General features: G+C 34.9%; 2 protein-coding genes across 2 annotated transcripts; both read left to right on the forward strand.

The window, feature by feature from the left end:
• The first annotated feature begins 622 nt into the window (after positions 1-622).
• LOC115984688 lies at positions 623-10,031 on the forward strand. The gene is made up of 2 exons (XM_031107707.1): positions 623-739; positions 8,836-10,031. The coding sequence occupies exon 2, from the start codon at positions 8,838-8,840 to the stop codon at positions 10,029-10,031; it is 1,194 nt and encodes a 397-aa protein (XP_030963567.1). The 5' UTR covers positions 623-739; positions 8,836-8,837.
• A 108-nt stretch (positions 10,032-10,139) lies between these two features.
• On the forward strand, positions 10,140-11,331 carry LOC115983644. The gene is made up of 2 exons (XM_031106375.1): positions 10,140-11,134; positions 11,190-11,331. Exons 1-2 carry the CDS (start codon positions 10,154-10,156, stop codon positions 11,196-11,198), a joined length of 990 nt encoding a protein of 329 aa, XP_030962235.1. The 5' UTR covers positions 10,140-10,153; the 3' UTR covers positions 11,199-11,331.
• The last annotated feature ends 13,735 nt before the right edge of the window (positions 11,332-25,066 follow it).

The raw sequence follows: 25,066 nt of genomic DNA on the forward strand, positions 1-25,066 counted from the left end.
AAAATTCATCAATCGAAAGTTGAGAGAGAGAGAGAGAGAGAGAGAGAGAGAGAGAGAGCATAATGGACCAAATAGATCAAAGTAAACCGAAATGAACCGAAGTGGACTAAATGGACCAAATTAAACCCAAGATGCACCAAAATGGACTGTACTGGACCAACATGAACTGAAATGGACCGAAATGGAAGGATCTAGACCGAATAGACTTAAGTTGACAGAAATGGACCTAAAGGACCAAATTAAACCAAAATAGACGAAACTGGATCTAAGTGTACCAGATTGGATTGATGTAAACTGAAATGGACCAAATTGGAGCCAATGGATTGAAATGCTTCACCGATATGGCCCAACAAGAGTGTAGTAACAATAATATTACGCTTTAGTTTGGGAAAAATGCCCATACACCCCCTAAACTTTCAACTACTGGTCAAAAGACCCCCTTAACTTTTTTATTGGCTAATTTACTCCTTAAACTATTCAAAACTGCCAAATCAATACTTCAGTTAGTCTCACGTTAAAACACTAACGGAATAAGCACGTGCGACTCACGTGACTTTTAATTCTCAAACTTTAATCACCCAAAAGTCCAAAACCCAGCAAAAAGAGGAGGGAAGAGAAACAGGTTCGGCAGTGAAAGAGCTCAGGCAGTCAGTTCAGAGCCACTGTGATCTTTCCCTTGCCGTCTCGCCGCCCTTGTCCCGGCGGTGCCTTGGTGGTTCCGCCGCACCGTTCTATGTTGGTATTTCTTTTTTTTCTTTTTTTTCCTTTCATTCGTTCCTTGAGTTTAAATCCACAGTGAACTTCTTTTTTTTTTTTTTTTAATCTACATGTACGAATTTCTATAATAGAAATTATTGGTTTGGTTTAATTTTTGGGTTGGGTCTCTGTGAGTTTGGTTTGGCGTTGTACCACCTGGTATGTTTGTTTTTCACCTCTTACGTATTGCTATTTAAATCCACAAAGAACTTGTTTTCTATCTCCATGTGAGAATTTCTATAGTAAGAATTATTTGTTTGTTTTAATTTTTGGGTTGGGTCTCTATGAAATTCTTGTTTTTTTTTTTTAATCTCCATGTGTTGTTCACTGGATGTTTGATTAAATGCCTGAGAGACATATAGCTACTGCTCTAATGGTTTAAACAATGAATCCTGAAATTGGCTGCACGCATCAATGAAGATACAAATTGCAGATATCTTTTTTATGTTTTCAAAAAAAGATATACGTGGATTTCCAAGATCTCCAATGCACACAAACTTTGTATTACATATAATTCAGGTTGAAACCTGTAAGGTTGAATTTAATCAACCATGTGTTGGCTTTATTCCATGACAAATTTGCTTGTAATATAGCACTTAGAAACCTTGTATTTAGGTGGGAATCATGTAAGGGTAGTGTGTGAGAGAGTGTGAAGAAATGCTCAAGACAGTGCAGTGAAGCAGAGACTCGCGGCTAGGACTCGCGGGTGGCTCGCGGCTTGCAAGCCGCCAAAAGTTGCTCACGTGCAGAGCATGCAGGGGAGCTGAACAGTCACGCCACCTGGAGCACTACACGACAAAAATCCAGACTGGCCATTAAGTTAGCTCGCGACTTGAACTCGCGACTCAGTCAAGTCGCGAGGTCAAGTCGCCAGCCAGCCCTGTTTTTGGAAAAACTGACTCTTCGTATTCCATTCTCACACCAGTATAAATACCCCTCATTCTCACAAGATATGTGTGGCTATTCAAAAAGAAAAACCCTAAGAGAGGTTTCTTCAAAACACCCACCCAATTAGAGAGAGCTACTCATTCTTAGAGAGAAATCTTTGTAGTCTCTTCTCATTCCCTCTCTCATTGTCATATGTATTGAGAGGAGATTTCTATCCAAATACTACCCACACCCATTTAGAGTGTTGAGTGTTCTTGGAGTTTTGGGAAGCATTGGAAGATGCCAAGGATGGCGGATGCTATGGTTTAGTAGCGGAATCCGGTAAGCTAGAAAAGAAAAAGGTTCGGCGCAACCTCGTTGGAGCAAGAAGCTTGGAGGGCTTAGGTACATCGGGTAGATTAGGCTTGGAGGGTCTATTGCTTTTCATGTATCCCAACTACATTTTCTAGTGGATTTTTGACCGCTTGGAGGGCGGCGGAGAGGTTTTACGCCGAGGGCTTCGGTTTCCTCTTCGATAACACATCGTGTGTTGTCCTTGTGTTTGCATCTCTCTTCCCTTTATCTTTGCCTTTTATTTTCTGCTGTGGATGTGATTTATAATTGGCTTAGATTGATTTCCAATTCTGTTTATAGCTTATGTTCATTTTCCGCACACTTGTTGTTTGTCATAAAGCTTGAATTGGTTATTTTGTATTTGGGGGTCAAAACGTTCAAGGGTGTTTATACACGTTTTTGAACTTTCAATTGGTATCAGAGCGGGTACACTTGTTGTGGTTTAAATACCTAAGTGTGATCCTTGACCCCTTGTGTTTATTTGCCATGGATTGTGCTTTGTATGACTCTTTGCATGATTTGGTTGGTGATGAATGTAACATGCCACATGTTTGTGAAAATGCCTCTATGAGTGTTAATTCTCATAAGTGTGATGACATGTTATTTGAATCTATGGGTGTTGTTGACAAACTCTTGAAGAAAAATGCTAAGAAGTTTCAAAAGAATTTGAGCAAGTTATTTTGTGAAAAGGATGATTTGATTGCTAAGCTCAATGAATCCAACAAATTGGTTGAGAAATATAAAAAACTTGCTGAAATTTCTCTTGAAAAGCTGAAAGAGTTTGAACGTTTGAGTATAGACTTGGATGCTAAACTTGTTTTGTCTAACAAACTTGTTGATGATCTTAAATGTGAAAATGAATCTCTTAAGATGCATGCCAAGTGTTTGATTGCTGAACCTACTGTTAAAAAGGATGAAAATATGTGTTGCAATCATGTTGTGGTACCCGATTTTGTGCCTAGTGTGTGTTCTACCGTAAAGGACAAATCGGTGTACATTCCTCCACATAAAAGAAATCAAAAGGTGGAGAGAAAGGCTGTTAAGTCAAAGCCTCTGTTTAGGTCTCAACCTAAGGCTTTGGATGGATCTAAGTTTGTTCCAACTTGCCACCATTGTGGTGTGATTGGTCACATAAGACCCCAGTGCCCCAAGTTAAAAAGAGAACAAACCTTTGTTGCTAGATCTCCTCCCAAAAAGCCTAGTAGACCTAAACACATAGTGTGTCACCATTGTGGTGCCTTTGGTCATGTAAGACCTCAATGCTCTAAGTTTCATGCTTTTAAAAGAATCAAAAGAAAAGAAAAACTTGAGCTTTTTGGAAGTTGTGCTAAAAAGAGTAAACCGGTTTTGAGTGAAAATAGCATATTGTTAAAGAAAATGTTTAATGCTCTTAACTCCTTGACTATGTGCATATCCGGTTCTCATTCTTCCAACCCTCGTCTCACTTCCCTTGAGACACTCATTCCAAACAATCATTCCGTTTGGATGAGGAAGGGTTCCTATGGTTGAGCTTTTGCTCTTTTTGGTCCTTGATCTAATTCTTTCGATCTTTGTAGGACCCTTCATGCATTAAATGTCATATCATCATGCATTTTGTGTATTTTGCATTTATTTGTATGCATTGTTTCATTCTTGATCTTACTTTTATGTTTCTGCTTTGTGTGAGTAAAAAATCCAAAACCACATAAAAAGTGAAAAATTCAAAAAGTTTGATCTTATATGTTTGAGCACATATCACATGTGAGTTTGGCCTTGTACCTTTGTACAAATGGCTTTGTGCATTTACGAGCTTAGCTTGTTATTTTTGCACCTATATCTTTGTGGGAAAAATCTTGACATCTTTGTGTGATTGTTGTAAATCGATCTTCAAGCTTGTCATGAATGATTAGTCAATAGTCATGTTGGTTTTGATACATGCGTAGACTTGTGCTTATATCTCTTCCCACTCTTTTATTTTTATTGCTTAAAGAGCTCTATAAATGTAAATCTCAAAATGAAAAGAGATAATGAGCTGCAAAAGCCGTCGCACATACTAGTATTCGACTAGGAAAAAGGGAAAGCGACTTATATGAAAATGTATGATGCCCAAAAAGCCAAAGGCTTGTTCATCAAATTGAAATATCACAAATTTCTGGCATCAATCTCAAAAATGAGATGTATTGCTCAAAATGAGTTGTATTGATTCAAAATGATCAAATGATATGAATTGTAAGAAGCCAAATGAAAAGCTTCAATCTTATGTAATCATTTTCTTGTGGGAGGTCATATATGTTCATTTCTATAATTGAGATAGACCACTTGACTTAGTACTAGTTGTGTATGACTTGATTGAATTGATCATTGAAGCTTCACTCTAGACTAAGGACTATTCCACATTTGATACACACACACAACACACATGCCTAATGTTCAATGAATGTCTTATTCATTTGTTAGATTGTACTTGTCTAAATGTGATGTGTGTGTGCTCAATCTTATATGGATTAATCCAAAAAGATTTTTGATCATTTTATATGTTTTTGGAAGTGATTTTTATCATTTTTTGTGTTTATGTTTAGTGCTTACTTTGTTTTTCAATGTTTAAACATGTTCTGAATTGAAAAACAGGTGTCAGAGTTTTTCGCGGCTTAGCTGGCGACTCGCCAGTCGCGAAACCCCAGTCGCGAGTTCATCCAGAAGCTTTTGGCGGCTCACTCGCGGCTTTCTCGCGGCTCACTCGCGACTCGCGAAAATTTTCGCGACTGAAACTCGCGGCTTGCGGCTGAAACTCGCGGCTCGCGGCTTGCTCGCGACTGAACCTCGCAACTCGCCCAGTCGCGAAACGCCCAGAAACAGCTTTTTAAAGGGCTTTTTGTGTGAAACTTGTTTTAAACCTCTCCCATCCTCTCTAAAACCCCTCTTTCAATATTTTTATATCAAAACCCAACCAATTTGAATGGTTTTTCATTCCATTAACATTTCTAAGGTATTTATAAACTCTTTTCATTAATTTTGATCCTTAGATTATGTTTTGGAGAATTTTGTGCTCTTGGTTGGGATTTTTATCATAGGGGTTGGGAAAACTTATTTTTTTGTCAATTTTCTTCATGGGATTGGTTTCTTTTGTTGATATGCATTGGATGTTGGCCTCTTGTGGCAGAAAGAACATGTATTAAGGGTGGATTTCATGATGTTCATGCATTGTTTCACATTATTGTTCATAGTGTGCATGCTAGGTGTTTGATAAAATGCTTCTTAGACATTTTCTCGCTTGTTTGGACTCCGATGAGTACCAAACTTTGGGGTTTCTCATGTTTCCTCATTAGGAACATGTTTGGTTCATTAGTTGTGTATTTTGCACACTTTGCCCCACATGTGCATTTTTTATGCATTGGTCATGCATTGCACTGAGCCACCTCTTGCACACACTTTTGTTACCATTGTCATGCATTGGTCTATACCTTGCTTCTTCATCCTAGCATGTCATGTCTGTCTTATGCTTTGTAGCATTTTTCTTTGTCATGGGTTTGAGCTTCATTTTCTCATTCATCTTGCACCCCTCATGCATCATTAGCATTGTTCATACCTTCATCTCTTGCCCTCGTTTCTTCTTGACCCTTTGTCTATTCCTGACAAAAAGGGGGAGAGTATACTCTAGAGAATGTTTCGGAGTATTTTGTCATTTCTATATAACTCTTGTACACATCCTTAGGGGGAGAAATTTTATTTCTCATGCACATTTGTAGGGGGAGAGATATTCCATAGGGGAGATGCATATACCAAGGGGGAGAAGACTTTGTGTTAACTAGAAAACTTTGTTCTGTTTGTTTTCTTGTTGGCTTTATGGTGCCTTGAGTTATGCTTTGTTGTTCTCATTGCATCATGTTTGTGCTTTGGACATGCATATATCCCTATGCTATTATGCTTCATTGTATGCATGTTCAGATGATCATTTGCTTTGCTATGTGATCGTTGTAGTCATTTCTATATGACTGTTTTGGTGTTTGATCAAGTTTCTCATATGTTTCACAACATGTTTACTTGATCGCTTTTTACTTGTTACATTATATTTGTCCTTGTATTACTTGCTTTACCTTGAGGGTCTAATGTGTTTTGTGCAAGTGTTTCAGGTTACAAGTATATATGTTCTAAGTGCATCACAACTTCTCATCATTTTGAAGGGGAGAAACTTTAAGCACTTTAGTTTATATTGTTTAAGTTTTTATTCAATATAATGTGCTTTGTACCCATGTTGCTTTTGTAAGCTTTTAGGGTTTGTTTGCATAGCTTGTAGGCTTTATGGTTTGTACCATGCTTTATGCAGCCTCTATGATTTTGTTAAATCAGTACTTCTATCCAAATGTCATGCATTTTCTGGTTAAGTACTGTCACTCTTGTGCCCTTGTAGGATTGTTCCTAGATGCATATACCTTGTGTATTATGCATTAGTTGAGTGTTGAACATACAAGTGTCTGGCCTTGTGCTTGTTAACTTGTATGTCCTTGTGTTCATTCCAAGTGTGAATGAGCACTGTGATCACTACCTTGTGGTGTTCACTTGGTTGATCAAGCCATGGTTTGTTTCTTAACTCCATCTTTGCTTGATCACATATTGCCTGTCTCATATGCATTTTATGATTTTTTGCTTACAATGATCATGGTGTATTGTTGTGTTTCAGGAGATTCATGTTCATATGATTCAAGAGCTTCACAGTTTCTAGATTTAGGTGTGAGTGAGTTTTGCCATTGTTCCCAAACTCACGTTTAAGTCTAGAGTCTGTTTTAGGGTGTTTTGTCATGGAATAGCCAAAGGGGGAGATTGTAAGGTTGAATTTAATCAACCATGTGTTGGCTTTATTCCATGACAAATTTGCATGTAATATAGCACTTAGAAACCTTGTATTTAGGTGGGAATCATGTAAGGGTAGTGTGTGAGAGAGTGTGAAGAAATGCTCAAGACAGTGCAGTGAAGCAGAGACTCGCGGCTAGGACTCGCGGGTGGCTCGCGGCTTGCAAGCCGCCAAAAGTTGCTCACGTGCAGAGCATGCAGGGGAGCTGAACAGTCACGCCACCTGGAGCACTACACGACAAAAATCCAGACTGGCCATTAAGTTAGCTCGCGACTTGAACTCGCGACTCAGTCAAGTCGCGAGGTCAAGTCGCCAGCCAGCCCTGTTTTTGGAAAAACTGACTCTTCGTATTCCATTCTCACACCAGTATAAATACCCCTCATTCTCACAAGATATGTGTGGCTATTCAGAAAGAAAAACCCTAAGAGAGGTTTCTTCAAAACACCCACCCAATTAGAGAGAGCTACTCATTCTTAGAGAGAAATCTTTGTAGTCTCTTCTCATTCCCTCTCTCATTGTCATATGTATTGAGAGGAGATTTCTATCCAAATACTACCCACACCCATTTAGAGTGTTGAGTGTTCTTGGAGTTTTGGGAAGCATTGGAAGATGCCAAGGATGGCGGATGCTATGGTTTAGTAGCGGAATCCGGTAAGCTAGAAAAGAAAAAGGTTCGGCGCAACCTCGTTGGAGCAAGAAGCTTGGAGGGCTTAGGTACATCGGGTAGATTAGGCTTGGAGGGTCTATTGCTGTTCATGTATCCCAACTACATTTTCTAGTGGATTTTTGACCGCTTGGAGGGCGGCGGAGAGGTTTTACGCCGAGGGCTTCGGTTTCCTCTTCGATAACACATCGTGTGTTGTCCTTGTGTTTGCATCTCTCTTCCCTTTATCTTTGCCTTTTATTTTCTACTGTGGATGTGATTCATAATTGGCTTAAATTGATTTCCAATTCTGTTTATAGCTTATGTTCATTTTCCGCACACTTGTTGTTTGTCATAAAGCTTGAATTGGTTATTTTGTATTTGGGGGTCAAAACGTTCAAGGGTGTTTATACACGTTTTTGAACTTTCAAAACCTTACCTATCAAAAAAAAAAAAAAATGCTTGTTGAAGTCTTGAAATAGTCGTCAACCACTTTATGCAACTATACATTAGCATGGTGGATGGAGGACTTCAAAATTAGTGTCATATAATGTCATTAGCAAAGCTTGTGTTAACCTGTATTAGCTGTTTGGAACTGCGGTGAACTAAAGTTTATTATAAATTCTGTGATTTTTTTTTCCACTTTTCATCAAGTTAAGTGGATGGTGGAGGATTAGGAGATTTTTATATATGATATTTAATGTGGAAAACATAAATAGACATATAGCATTTGAAAAAGATATACAAAGTTTGTCTCTGAAATTGGCTGCTCTGTTTGTGGCTTTGCTGAGTGCAGTAATGCAGATTCCACTGCTAGCTTTCTTAACTTCAGCAATTGAGCCATTGACATGCCCATCTTATGTTCATTGTCTCTGCTAGTAAACATTCCCCACTCTTGTTGAGCCTAGGACAATTCTTTTTGGGCTAGTTGCCTTTAAGAGTGGATTTTAAAGCGATTCATTGTCATTTAGTGGAGAGTGCATACATAACCAAGCAATGACATTAAGAGGACAATTCATTTTGGGGCAGCTGTCTTTTTTGTATTTTAGAAACTTTGGGGCAGCAGCTGTCTTTAATTCAGCATTTTGTGGGTCATGCTAAGCCACCACCATGGAAACTAGTATCATCGATCATGTGCATAATCCATTTATAAATGGTAAACAATGATATTGATTAGCAGCAACCATGCATATTGTAATATTTTGAATTATGTGAATTGAATTAGCAGCAATCATGCACATGTGCATGTGCAAATTGTTATATTTTTTTTCCCACTATTCTCTCTCTCTCTCTCTCTATATATATATATATATATATATATATATTTTTTTTTAATTTTGTTTTCTCTAGCTCTTCTATTAACGTTCTTGTTAATTTTGTATTGTAGCCATGGATGAATGTCCACTGTCACTCCCTGGAAATTCACCTTCTATGCCAAATGTACAAGCCCCTCAATCCCAATATGATTCTATTGAGGCTGATGGCCAATCTGAAATTGTTAATGTTCCAATTGATGTGGAGGATGACGAGGATGACGAAGATTACAACTTGAGTGATTTTTCTGAATCTGATGATGATATAAATGAAGATTTTGGTATGGAGGATGATGAAATCAATAGAGCAATTGGGGGCAAGCAGCTTGAGGGAGTTTGGAATGGTGAAGGAGACTCAGATCATGGGGATAGTGATGAGTTAAGGAGTGCAGAAGGGTCATCTGATGATGAAGGGAATTCAAGGCCTAGGTTCCCTGAGTTTAACCAGCGCATTGGCATGGAGAATGTACAACTAATGAAGGATCAAAAATTTGCATCACATGTAGTCTTCAAGGAGGCACTAAAGGAGTGGTGTATTAAAGAAAAACATGATTTTGAGTATAAGCACAATGATAAGTGGAGAGTGACAGCTGTATGTAAAAAAAAATGTGGTTGGAAGATACATGCATCCCAAACACAAATGGGAGATGCCTTTCAAATCAAAAGTTTTAAGAGCATACATACGTGTGGCAAGGATCATAAGAATAGTAAGATTTCTTCAAGGTGGCTAGCCAATAAATATTTGCCATTCTTTAGAGATGATCATACTTGGACAGCAAATGCATTGAAGGGTGCAGTGTTTAGGGACCATGAAGTTGATGTGACTTTGGACCAATGTTACAAGGCTAAGAGAATGGCCTTCAAGATGATACATGGTGCTGAGGAGAAGCAATATGAGAGACTTTGGGACTATGCAGCTGCTATTAGGAAGTGGAATGTGGGTAGCACAGTGAAGATACAAACTGCAAATGATGTGTTTGAGAGAATGTATGTTTGTCTTGATGCTTGTAAAAGGGGATTCTTAGCAGGTTGTAGGCCACTTATTGGGATAGATGGTTGTCATTTGAAGGGGACAACAGGAGGACAGTTGCTGGTTGTTGTTGGGAAGGATGGGAATGATAATATCTTCCCAATCGCTTATGCTATCGTTGAAATTGAGAATAAAAGCTCTTGGACTTGGTTTCTACAATGTCTATTGGATGACATCGGACATGTGGATGAGAATGGATGGGTTTTTATCTCAGACCGACAGAAGGCAAGAAACAATTAATGTGCATGTGAATTATTTATTTATTTTTTTAAAATATCATGATCTATAACCTAGATATGAATTACTAATGTATATTTGTGTATTTTTTATGGCAGGGATTAGTAGAGACCTTTAAGGATTTGATGCCTAATGCAGAGCACAGATTTTGTGTTAGGCATTTACATGCAAATTTCAAGAAGGATTTTCTTGGGAAGGTACTCAAAGATGCAATGTGGAATGCTGCTAGGGCAGCAACAAAGAATTCTTTTGACTTCCACATGGATGAGTTGAAGAAGCTAGATGTGAAGGCATATGAGTGGCTTGTGAAGTTAGATGTGAGAACATGGAGCAGACATGCTTTTAATCCAAGAAGCAAGAGTGACACTCTAGTAAACAATATAGCAGAGTCTTTCAATGCTTGGATTTTGGAGGCTAGGGATAAACCAATGTTGACAATGATGGAGATCATAAGAGTGATGTTGATGCAAAGGTTGCAAACCAAAAGAGATCATATGAGAAGGTATGAAGGGAGGGTTTGTCCAAGAATCTATAAAAAGCTTGAGAGGATAAAAAGTGAGGTTGGACATTGCATTTCTCGTTGGAATGGAGAGTCCAAATATGAGGTGGAGTATATTTATGGTGGAAGATATGTGGTGGACTTGAATGAGAGGACTTGTGGTTGTGGGAGATGGGGATTGAGTGGAATCCCATGTTTTCATGCTGCTGCCGCAATAATTGAGCATGGAGAGCAACTTGAGACTTACGTAGACATTGCTTACACTAAAGAGACATTCCTAAGTTGTTACCAATGGATGGTAAGCCCACTTCCAAGCCATGAACAGTGGCCAAAAACACCCTATGACCCAATCAAGCCCCCAAAATTTACAAAGAAAGTAGGCAAGCGTAAGAAGGCAAGAAAGAGGGAGGCAGGAGAACCTATTAATGCATTTAGGGTGAGTAAGAAAGGAACTGCCATGAAATGTGGGAATTGTTTCCAATGGGGACATAATCAAAGAACTTGTAAAGCTCCTGATAACCCCAACAAGAAGGCTTATAAAAAGAAAAAGAAAGGGGAATCAGGACAATCATCTACGTCTGGAGCTAAATGGAGTAAAAAATTATCGGTAAATTTCAAGTACTACTTTGTTGAACTTTTCCAACCTTTTTGGCTTTTTACAGGGTACATAGCAATCAAATATAGGTAATTAACAATCAAGTCAAAGTTGTACAAAGGACAACACTAGTGGAAGCAAGAAGAATAAGGGAAAGGCTAAGGCCTAGTGGCAGCAAGAAGATAAATAATTTTTTAGTTCTATATTTTGTTTAGTGAAGAGGGAGCAAAGGTTGCAATATACATTTTTGTAATAGCATAATAGTGTTTAATATAAACGATGCAGATCAATGTTTGATCACACCAGTTATTTATATTTATATGAACTATAAAATCAAAGGATATTTGGCTCCAAAAAGTTCCAAAAGCTCTTTTTTAAAAGAAAATACAAATTTGAGCATGGCAACAGATAATTACTAAACTTGAGAAAATATACTGCCATTAATTTCATAAGTTGAACATTACATAGTTGTGAACATTTTTATATTACATTACATCGAATTTTCACATATAGATACATTACATTACAAATCCTTTTTTTTAGTATTCCTACATATTTAGTCACTCCAAATAAAGATGACTTTCAACGTTAACACTTGGACCCCATACAAAAGGCTATCGTAATCCCACTATTGATTTAAGAAACCACTAATAATCACCAAAGCCACTTAGGGATTCTCTTATGCATTGCAGCTTCATTCTTTAGCCTTCCATTAGTGTCCAATAGTCTAGTAATTACACTTTTTTCTCATTGGTGCAAATTCAATGTCATGCCTCTCAAAGTAGTTACATACATTACATTCTTCAATCTTCAATCTGATCACCTGAGACAACTGTGTTCCCTGTAACAAACAGTTTTTAAAATCATAAGAACCCCAAGATACATAAACCAATCATTTTTTATATTACATTTTACTACAAGTATATACTACCAAATGTCAAGTTTGAATGAAATTTTAACGCAACTCATTTATAAGCTATGTGCACCTAACTGACCGTTACCCTTCATCAGAAAATGATTAATAAAACTAGACAGGAAAAGGTTATAGATAAGAGGTGTGTCACTGGCCACTTTCCCTGTAGGTTTGTATCATGAGAATTTAACCAAACCAACACAATTCTGATGTAAAGAACGCTGATTCAAACAGAATCAAAAACACAAAATGCAATTAAGGTAGACAAAGCTTTTTGTACCATAGAAGGAGTTAGACCCGTGAAAAAATATCAAATACTAAGGCCCATCGATTGGAAATTAATTTATAATATATAATCCTATATATATATATATATATATATATTTATATATAAAGTCAGAATAATAGTAAACCTTCTCATTATGTCAGCTGCTGCGATCATATCTTATGATGGGGAGATAACTAGTCCAAAACTAACTTGGCTCTTTCAAAATTAACTGTGATACTGCACATCTAGATTAACACTTCTGTGCTGCTATGGTGATAAGAGATGGGAGGGACATGTAGGTGTCAATGTTTACTAGCAGAGACAATGAACATAAGATGGGCATGTCAATGGCTCAATTGCTGAAGTTAAGAAAGCTAGCAGTGGAATCTGCATTGCTGCACTCAGCAAAGCCACAAACAGAGTAGCCAATTTCAGAGACAAACTTTGTATATCTTTTTCAAATGCTATATGTCTATTTATGTTTTCCACATTAAATATCATATATAAAAATCTCCTAATCCTCCACCATCCACTTAACTTGATGAAAAGTGGAAAAAAAAAATCACAGAATTTATAATAAACTTTATAAATCCTATATGACAAGCTTTGCTAATGACATTATGACACTAATTTTGAAGTCCTCCATCCACCATGCTAATGTATAGTTGCATAAAGTGGTTGACGACTATTTCAAGACTTCAACCTGAATTATATGTAATACAAAGTTTGTGTGCATTGGAGATCTTGGAAATTCACGTATATCTGAAAACATAAAAAAGATATCTGCAATTTGTATCTTCATTGATGCGTGCAGCCAATTTCAGGATTCATTGTTTAAACCATTAGAGCAGTAGCTATATGTCTCTCAGGCATTTAATCAAACATCCAGTGAACAACACATGGAGATTAAAAAAAAAAAACAAGAATTTCATAGAGACCCAACCCAAAAATTAAAACAAACAAATAATTCTTACTATAGAAATTCTCACATGGAGATAGAAAACAAGTTCTTTGTGGATTTAAATAGCAATACGTAAGAGGTGAAAAACAAACATACCAGGTGGTACAACACCAAACCAAACTCACAAAGACCCAACCCAAAAATTAAACCAAACCAATAATTTCTATTATAGAAATTCGTACATGTAGATTAAAAAAAAAAAAAAAAGTTCACTGTGGATTTAAACTCAGGGAACGAATGAAAGGAAAAAAAAAAAAAAAAAAGACATACCAACATAGAACGGTGCGGCGGAACCACCAAGGCACCGTCGGGACAAGGGTGGCGAGACGGCAAGGGAAAGATCACGGTGGCTCTGAACTGACTGCCTGAGCTCTTTCACTGCCGAACCTGTTTCTCTTCCCTCCTCTTTCTGCTGGGTTTTGGACTTTTGGGTGATTAAAGTTTGAGAATTAAAAGTCACGTGAGTCGCACGTGCTTATTCCGTTAGTGTTTTAACGTGAGACTAACTGAAGTATTGATTTGGCAGTTTTGAATAGTTTAAGGAGTAAATTAGCCAATAAAAAAGTTAAGGGAGTCTTTTGACCAGTAGTTGAAAGTTTAGGGGGTGTATGGGCATTTTTCCCCTTTAGTTTTTAGGTATTATATAGATATAGATCTAGATTTCTTATATTTTTAAACACCTGTTTTCACAAATAATATATATATATTTTTTTTTTCAAATTGAAAATTGAACAGTAGGAAAACAAATCAAAATATTGTAGACTTTGTAGTCTGTAGTATATAATAACACAATCTGAACGGAGGTGGACGGAATCAAAATAGTCAAAATTATGAAATCGAAATAAAGGCTGAATGACTTTATTGAAAAAATTGAAACTATGCAGACAAAAAAAATAAAAAATCAATTGTAATGAAAAAAGTACTGAAAGTTCTCCATATCCTTCAAGTAATCAACTTTGGCACTTTTTACTTCCAACCTTTTCTCTTGTTGCAATTACTTTCAAAACTGTCTCTCTCATTCTCTTTCGTTTGTGTGCTTTGTTGGCATCTTAAAATATTATGAGAAATTTATTTTCCAAATGTGGATGCTAGACTTGATGCCATGTATCATAATTAATGACAATTTAGATGGAACAGAGGCTTGGCTTCATAATTAATGACAATTTAGATGGAACAGAGGCTTGGCTTCATAATTAATGACAATTTAGAAGGAACACAGACTTGGTTTGGAGGGGAAAGCACTACAAGCCTGTAGAAGATAGATACTTCCTGATCGTCAATTATTTAGTGGTCTAGACTGTCTAGACTCTGTAGATGGTAATTTCGTTTTTGCTCAACAGTAACGTGACATCTTGGATGGCACAAGGAACCAACAACGCTTCTGATCTGGTAATAATGAGTGTTTCATCTGTCACTAAAATTAATTGGCACTAACAGGTTCCAATTAATTCAACTGATAAAATCTTTGATAATTGAATAAGAGATCTGAGGTTTAATAAAATGATAAAAAAAACTATCATCAGGAGCGAACATCATAGATTGAAGCTCTCTAAATAATAATAATAATAATAATAATTGGCACCGGCCATCAAAAAACAAAAATTTGGCACTACTCAACATTTGTCATGCTCATAAGTCATGATAGTGTTCTCCATTTTTTTAATATAAGTACAGGCAAAAGCAATGCATATTTGATAGTTGAATAAAATATTTGGGGTTCAATCCTTGCCTGCTCCAAAAACTGATTGGTGTTTTGGTTTGATGAGATGATAAAGAGCTATCATCAAGAGCGGACGCTATAAGTTGAAATTTTCTTTAAAAAAAATTTAAATTGACACTACTCAACATAGTTTTAAAAACCGAGTCAAACCGGCCAATCCGACCAGTTCATCTAAGAACCGAGTACCAATTCGATTTGGTAAAACCGCCCAAAATCAGGTGCAAAATCGATTCATTGACCAGTTCAGTTTTTAAAACCATGCTACTCAATGTTTGTCATGCTCATAAGTCATGACTGTGTTCTTCATATTTTTGTAGTTCAACTGGTTGGCATCTCTTAGTATGTCATAACTACTTTTTTTTTTTTTATCCCATAGTCTTTATTTTTAAAGTCTATTTTATGGTTAAAATTTTATTTTGTCAATAATTTTGTAGTTCAATTAGTTGGCTCTTCTTAGTGTGTTCATGACATCTAAAATTCAAATCTCCCATACCTCAAAGTTACTATCAAATTAAATAAATAAATAATGTGAAACCGAATACAATTTTATATTTGTAATATTGAATTTGAATGATGAGATTTATAACACCCCATAAATTGGTATAGAGTTTTCTCTACCACTTTTTCCCCTTAATTTCCTGCGGAAACAATTGAACTAGGCTTCAACAAAACAACTGTATTTAGTGACATTTCAGAAGAATGCTATAAGAGTGTGTGGATTTACTTAATTTCGTTAGCCTTTATTTTTTTCTTCTTTTTTAATTTAACTTATTAAAACTTCAAATTATTTAGTTACAGAGGTACATTTTTCAACCTTGTAGGAAAAAAAAAAAAAAAATTAATCCAAAACCACAACTAAAATGCTCTACAAGAGAACATTGTTCAATACCAAATTATTTAACATTTTTATATATCTTATCGTTAATCTCGATAAAGGTTTACCATATTTGCCCACCAATTCTATTCATGTAACTTATGATATTTTGGGTCCAAATCATTCTGCGGTATAGTTGTATTGGGTCTCGTACATATTGTTTCTAGCTAATCCCAAAGCGAATGAAACGGGCTTTTCATATAAGTAAGGTATCTTTGCATGTCTTGAATACTCACGCATGCAACTGTGTATGGTCTCAACTCTCACGCCTTTATTTAACATTAGTGAAAAATACTTTGGAGCCAACTTGTTGAAACTTGAGACACCTTATGCATATCTTCTAAGTAGAGACAATTTACAATAGCCTCTCCTTAAACTAACTTATGAAATCTGATATGAAGAGTCTGTTTGGATTGAATTTATTGTCGCTGAAACTGAAAACTGAAAACTAAAAACTGAAAATACTGTAGCAAAATAATTTTTAAATGTGTGAATAGTATCATGGGACCCATTTTTAATATTTTTTAGTGCGTGAACAATGATAAACAGTGCTGCTACAATACTGCTACAGTGCGCTACAGTGCTTATTGTCCCTGGAACACGTGAAGTGAGGAAAAAAGAAAAAAAAAAAAAAAAAAGGAAAAATGCAGCTTGGATTCAGCGGAAAACGCTGAATCCAAACGGCACCGAAATCTCAGATTTCCATACTAAGAGCCCATTTGGATTGAATAGAATTTGCTGAAAATAAACTAATTTTGGTTTAAATTTACTATATTCTACTCTACTCTACTCTACTCTTCCTCCTTCCCTCTTAATCCAAATGGACCATGAGTAGTGTAGTGTGTTGTGGCCTTGTGGGTGTGTCATTTTTTATATTTAATAATTGTTAAGTATATAACCAAGTTTAAGGGTGATTTTGGCTGGAATTTATTTTTTAAATGGCGATTTTAATAATTGCTTGATGAAAATGGACTTTTTGAAAAAGCTAGAACCTTTAATTAAGGTTGTTAAAAAATTTTGTTTCAATAATCAGATTGTTTGGATAGTACCTATTAAAATTGTTGTTTGAGGCATAAATTACCGAAAATGAGAAAATTAGTATAAATAAGGTTGTTAAATTTAACATAATGCAACTTACATATATTTAACAATTAAGTTCGTTTAGAGTTATATTATTATTTATTTATTTTTCTATTTATCTTATATAATATTTTATAATTTTAGGAATTATATGATTATGTAGATATTTATAATTGGGAAAAAAGTACTTCCCCCTTTATGTTTGGAATAGTTCATAATTTCCACATTTATCTTTGAAACTTATCAATTTCTCCCTTTATGTTTGGAAAATGAGTAATTATCTGCAATCTGATACTTTTTTTGTTGAATCTAATGAAATGAGAACGATGACAAATATAATCCAAAAAAACAACAATGCAATTTTCAACTTTTTTCTCTTCTTTGTGTTCTTTGTGTTTGAAGCCTGTGAAGATGTACTTGGTCGACCGCCGTTGGCTTTTTAAGGTATCATAACCTTAATTGGCTTTTTAAGGTATGTAGAAAATAATGGCCAGACACCTTTCTATGCGAGCATTTGTTGTGCTTCCATGGGTTCTCAATAGTAACCTTAATGGTCCGTTTGGATTGAGGTTGAGGGAGGGGGAGTAGAGTAGAGTAGAGTAGATTTAGCACAAAATTAGTATATTTTTAGCCAACTCTACTCTACTCCCCTCCACTCCCCCTCCTTCTCCCCTCCATCCAAACAAGCCCTAAAAGCACATTCACCTGGCATCTCAACTAATAAGGAGTCGGGATTATCATCATCAAACCCCCAAATCCTCAAAATTCTAGTAAAAACCAAGCCTAACTGACTTTAAACAAAACGACTACACAGTAAATCCCCCTACCCCCAACATCTATGTATCCCAAAACTATGGTGAGTTTTATTTTAATGGCATAATGGCCCAAAACTGTGTAATGTTCTCACTGAAGTTGGTTTCATTATTTTATTAATTAATTTGTATGGAAAGTTGGTTTCGTGATTAGTATCATGTCTTATTTTCTTATTTTGTGACCATCATGTAATTTTGGGTCACTATGCCATGAAAATAAAATTCACTGTTTATTGAGATCTTTTATTGTATATTTGTGTCCAATGAACGTATCTAGAGTTTAAATCTCTCATCTGTTGTAACCATCTAAAAAAATCTTACCGTGCAATTGATTAAGCAAAGTCAAATTTATATCCAAAGCATGCTTAAAGTCGTATGCCATTATTGGGGTTTTTTTTTTTTTTTTGGAAGAAGTAATGGGATTTGTAAATAAAAAAGAAAAAAAAGGAGTAACGGGGTTATGTTTTCAAGAAATTGGGCCTCACTTAGAAAAGCTAATGGGTTTCTTTTCGGAAACCTAGCCTAAGTGCTAATGGGCCTCCACTTCTGCTTAATAGTTAAATGGCCATCTAGCCCACGTTTAGTCATCTCTGGTATCAAAATCTATTTTCCTTTTTCTTTCACCAACATCCATCCAATAATAGACATCCTTGGTAGATACAATCTATCATGTTTCGACTACATGTAATACCACTTCGTTTGGATGTAATATATGAGACCTATGAATTTGTTATTCTTGAAATAAATTTTTGTCCCTGCCAATAGGGGCGGAATTACAGTCAAGTGTGTGAGGGCTCAAATTTTTTTTAAAACCCTTTATAATATTTATAACTATTAAACATTTTTTAAGATATAGCTTTTAAAATTAAGAGTTGTCCCACAAGCTAAAATTCTTGATTTCGCCCCTATTAGAAATTTCTTCCTAGGAATACGATGGATTGGAATATTGTAGGCAATGAAAATGTAGAATAATCAAGGTGGAACTTGAGAGACCTGTCAGTCCGCCATGCACGTCTTGTAGAATTAGAACATGACCCCTTGTACGTGGGACCATTTTTAGTCACAAGGGTCAAGGGTCAGCTATGGACTTTACCTCATTCATTCTCATAGTTAGTAAGGTGACCTTGTGTATTTGATAATGGCAGATTAGATTACTCTTACACATAAAAGCAAAGGCGAAGCCAGAAATTTTAGTTTTGGGGGCCAAGTTGTGATACTAATATATTAGTTAAGACAAACCTCCACACACACACACACACACACACAAAATTAATTTACTGAGAGAATTTATCATCTTCTAAATTTTAATGAGCATATAAAGTCTGTGTATTTCTTATGTTAGACATGTACAAATATTTATCATTTTCTACATAGTTTAATTTGTTAAACCTCTTAAATTATATGATTTTAAGTATAATTTCTCTTTCTTTTAAGAGTACCACTGAAATGAATCAAATTTTGGGTGGGGGGGGGGACTTCAATTTTTACAAGCTACATTTTTTAAAATGTAAATAATATACATAATTTAAAATGATTTTTTTAAATTTTGGGGGACCTTGGCCCCCCTACCCTTATGTGTGGCTCCGCCATTGCATAAAAGCCAAATAAATATATATGTCCCATAACTATTTCTATAAATCTAAGACACATCAATTTCATACACAATTTCACAATACAGGGAAGTCATACACTATGAGTGATGGATACTTTTTATCCACTTTTTTTTACTACTTACAATCAACCACTTTAACAAGTTATAAAAATTGGTGTTAACCTCACATTTGGTATATTTGACATTTAAAATTGAGCAGGGTTACAAGCTTTAGAAAATATTGAACAAGGTAGATAGGAAGGCTCATCCACTTTGTTTTATTATCAAATGTCCCTTGTCAAAAGAAGAAGAAAAAAAAATGAAAAGAAAGAAATCACTATAATCCTTCTAGTCCTCCTAATCCAAAAGATTAGGTATGATGTGTACCACATCGCTCAAGTTCATTCGCAAGTGGTTTGCTCTTCGCTACCTTCTTAATTATACATGTGCTTTAATTTGAGCACTTTTTTTTTTCTTTTTAAAAGGTTAATTTGAGCACTTATGCAGTGAAATCAAACCCTCTGTTTTGACAGAACAGCACCCAATAAATTAGGGATGAAACTAGGTCTAAAATACCATGATTAGTATAATGTAGTCTATATTATTTTCTTATTTTTTGAACATCATGCAATTTTGAGTCACTATGTTATGAAAATAAAATTCACCTCTTGTTAGAATCTTTTGTTCTTTAATATGATTGCATATTTGGAAAATCTAGCAATTAGATTAAATGTTCTTTAGGTTCTTAACATGCATGTCAAATTTTGTTCAAATTCAATATTATTTACTATTTGATCCATAAACTTATTTTTTTATGCATAATTTAAAACTACAAAAACATGAATTTAGATAATTGCTTGATTACATAGCTATTGATAGATTTTCTTGAAATTTTGCGAACATAGATGATATAAAAATAAAATTCAATCTAATGATAAATTTATCATAATTCACTTTCAATAAAAAAAAAAAAGAAAAGAAAAAGAAAAAGAAAAAGGAAGAGTCTGAAAAAAAATCATTTTTCCAATATTGAATGAGGTCGATAGGGGAAGTTTCCTCCCTTTTGTTTTATTGTCAAATGTCCCTTATTAAGTGAAGGGGAAAAAAGGAAAATAGGAAAAAAAAAAGATATTTATATAATCCCTCAAGTCCCTGTAGCCAATTTGCTCTTCCCTACCTTATTATAAATATGTGCTTTTTCCCGGGTATCTAAGTAGTGAAATCAAACTCGGTCTGTCTTCACACAAAAAAAAAAAAAAAAAAAAAACACCCAATTGTGCCACTTAGCAAAAACAAAAATTGTTAGTATTCAATTTGAGCATTGATTTATATATATATATATATATATATATATATCTTTTTTCCTGCTATGGTAGAAATTTCATCATAGAAATACGATGGATTGAATAATGAATGTGTGACGTGTGACTTGTGAGACCCATCAATCCGTCAAGCACGTCACAAATTAAGGAACACTGAATGTGGCCATGTAGAACAAAACCCCTTGACCATTTTTAATTAGATATTTAGATCTGTGACTATGTAAGCAACAAAGGAAAGCTGTTCTTTATTATTTTGGAAAACATTTCTATTCCAACTCTGGTTAAAACAGTAGGGATGCACCTCTTCGCATGCTTAAATTTAGTATGTTTACGTGTCAATTCTTGATTGAATTTTAACACCTTCCTATGGATGATGGGTTGACAGAAAAAATTATTATGCACCAGACCAATTAGACTCATTTTTGAAGTAAGACCCGCATATCAGTGACATATGGGTTCCCACTTACACATTGCGCTTTTCCAATTAATTGTATTGGGCCGTTCTTGATAGTGACAAGGACCAGCCGCATGTGGAGTGGGTACCTTTTTTTTTTTTTTTTTTTTAATAAACAATAATACTTATTAAAACACGCATGAAAATAGTAATATTAGTGTTTTAAACCGGATTTATAATACATTACATAACCAAAGTACAACTACAAAAGGGCCTAACCTTTGTAGTTGTAGATTAGGGTTATAAATAACAAACACTAAACACACACAACCAATGTAGGATAAATATCATTTTTTTTAGTAAATAGTAAGACTTATTAGAACATACACAGTCATTGGCTAACTTAGAGCATTAGTATTGGTGGAGCTAAAAAACCATATTGCTATTTTTAGCACTACCAAAACTAAAAAGCATGTTGCAAGGATGGAGGGAAAGCCAAAAAATTTGGCTGTTGAACTATAGTGCACAACTAGCTAAGATGGTAAAAAAAATATATTTTATTAAAAGTTGTGTTAGTGGTGGTGGTTATTTTTTATTGTAGTAAATATATTATTTTATTATGTTGTTTATATTATTTTATTGTGTTGAATGCTAAAATAAAATCACTGATGTTGAGTGTTTTTAAAGTGGGGTGGTCAAATAGATAAAGAAACCTTTTATAATACCAAATTGCTAAATTTTTGGCACCACCAATACTAATATTCTTAGACATTAAAGTCAAATAAATATTTCCTAGGCAAAATTTTCGGTCTATTTTAGTTTAAAAATTTATTACTTCTTATACCACCTTTCAAAAACATTAACATAATAATATATATTATATTTTTTATTTTATTAAAATTTTAATTGTTTCTCCACATCTCGTACATCAAAATTACCATCTTATTTTTCCTTCATTCTCAAAAAAAGAAAAAGAAAAATGAAGAAAAATGGATCATAGAATGAAAATTTACTAGACTAGAGTACCTAAAAATGAAAATTTACTAGACTAGAGTAGCTAAAATGAAAAATGGACCATAGATGCATAACTTTAAATAGATTGATGTGAGTAATTTTAAGATTAATTGGTCAAAATTTAGCATTTAGGTCATTTTTCATGGACCGATGCAAGTGCTCCAACTATTTTAATAAATTTAAGACACGCCCAATTTACAATTTTACAACATGATGAAATAAAATTTTATGTTTACATTGTACTTGCAAGTTAAACTTACATTGGCCTCTTTTTTGTATCTATAATACAACTTTGCATTGTAAGTACAATACAAACATATAAAAGTATGATAAAATGATCTAAAATATAAGTGATAAATACTAAAGGGTGCATTTGTTTCCAACGATTGCGTTTGCGTTTGTTTCCAGTGCATTTTTTTCGACTGGTCCATGGTACTGTTCATGGACCAACCAAGTGCTAAAAATGGGTGAACAGTAATTTGTAGCAATAAAAAATATTTTACTACAGTGTTTTCGGCAATAAATTTTTAGTTTTTAGCAAAATAAGCGGTATCCAAACACACTCTTTAGGTCCAATTATTACATGCATTCACCACTATTTTTTTTGGGGGGAAAAAAATAATAATAAAATGTGTTTATTAAGGTTTTTGGAAGAAGTAAGGGGATTATTGTTTCAATAAATTGGGCCTCTCTTATTAGAAAAGTTTTTGGGTTTCTTCTTCAAAAGTCAAAAAACCTATTAAACTAGCCCAAGTCCTTCTTCAAACAAATTCTACTAAAATAGATTAACCCAATCATAATCGCTTTATAATTGGAAAGTCCTGAAGGGCATATCTGGCCCACGTTAAGTAAACTTGAATATCAAAAACTTAAAAATAAAAAAAAAATAAAAAAAAAAATCCTTCCACCAACAGCACTTAGCAATTCAAATTTCAAACATTATCCACACCTAAAAAATGTAAAATATTATACACATTTGCATGAAAATGTATAACATTTTACACATATTTATTTTATAATGTAAATTTTACATGAATAGTGAAGAGGAGAAAAATCATCCCCGTCCATTGTATAGCAAAAGAAGAGAAAAACCAGCTTTGTTCATGTATTGGACGACTACAGTAAAGATTAAATGAGTTCCTCATAAATGACATGAGAAATGGTTAACGCGCCAAACAAGAAAAAGCATAACTGACAGACTAACGAGCAAAAGACCATTGAATTTTATAACACCCCCACGTTCATTACCAATGGATCCATAATCATAAAGAGAGGCATTTGCTCCCATACTAAGGGGCAAAGACCTACAATAAGGCAAAAAGAATCACAACAAAAGTATGCAACATATTCACAACAACTATCTAGTCAAATAAGCAATTTCTTAGTACAATTGAGCTTTGATCTTACTGACTAGCTTGTTGGAGGCTCCTTAGCACACACCACATTGGTGTATTCCAAGCCTACTTATCCCTTTTTGCTGGATTTTGCAGCCGTTGATTTGACATCGTCCATTTGTATTGACGAGGAGTTCAACTAATGACTTTTTTGCATCATTAGTTTGGCGCCTTCTGTGGGGACGTTTGCAAAGCCATACAATTTCCCTTTCTTTTACAAAAGAATTCCACTTGATACTAGATGGATTCCACTCAAGTAGCATAGAAAATTTAGACTCTAATAGCAAGTGTCGATGAATTGACATGGCAAAATTCAGAGTTAAGGCAGATCGCTGAAGCCTAAAGTGATCAAAGAAATGAAGAAAGGAAGGAGAACAACAATGATGAGGAGACAGCTGATCCATTGAATCATAGGAGAAGAACACCTAAGGGAGAAAATTCTCAAGGATGGAAGAGATGTTCCGCTACATGAAGAGAAAAATGGATGAACTGAGACATGCAGATTCGGACAAATCTGCATCCAACCTAGACGGCATGATTCCAACTTCCATAGCTCAAATCCTTCAATGGATTAAAAGACCCCCTAGACCATGTCGAGTCCTTCAAGACTTTGATGCACCTATAGATGACACCAAACAAAGTCATGTGTAGAGCATTCCTAACTACACTAAAAGGCATAGCCAGAATGCAATTCAACAAGATATCACCAAGTACAATTGCTAATTTTGAACAACTAAGTGAGAATTTTGTTCGTCATTTCATAAGGGGACAACACCACAAGAAGCCCACGGGCCACTTGCTGAATATCCAACAAGTAGAAGGAGAATCAATGAGGCAATATGTAGATCGCTTCAACAAGGAGGAGTTGCAAGTCAATGAGGTAGAAGACCAAATTACATTGACCACATTCCAAGCTGGATTGTTTCCTGGAGACTTCTATTTCTCCATCACCAAAACTCCACCAAAGACAATGATAGAGTTGCTTCACAAGCCACAGAAATATATGAATATAGAGGTCCAAAGGAATTGTTAGCGAAAGAAAGAAACAAGACAAACACATAGATCACCATCTAGAAGAAGGACCAAAATCAAAAGATTCAGTTTGGTAGACCTTGTCTGTTCCTCACAATAGGGAACATATCACCTCGTCCATGAAATATTGAGCATCAAAAAATGTATTACCAGTAAGGCCCCATAGTATTTTTCTTAATTCATATCCCTTCCAAGGATTAGCTTTGTTTCCATTGAAGTTGTATTCCATTCAAGTCCTTTTATCTCAATAAAAGTGAAGTCTTTAGAGAGACGAAATAATTTTCCATAAAAATACATAACTCATGAAAAATACTGATAAAATATAGTATGCTTCTACATATATATGTATGGAAAGTCTAAGATCATCATCGTTAATACACAATACAAATTATTATCATTAATACACAATACAAATTATTATCATTAATACATGATACAAATTACCATTGTTAATACATGATAAATCATTAATACATGACGCAAAGTATATCGTTGATACATGATATACATCGTTAATATACAATAAATCGTTAATACAAGAAATTATCATTGTTAATACATGAGACAAA

This window comes from Quercus lobata, chromosome 4 (genome assembly GCF_001633185.2).
Source record: "Quercus lobata isolate SW786 chromosome 4, ValleyOak3.0 Primary Assembly, whole genome shotgun sequence".
Taxonomy (NCBI): domain Eukaryota; kingdom Viridiplantae; phylum Streptophyta; class Magnoliopsida; order Fagales; family Fagaceae; genus Quercus; species Quercus lobata.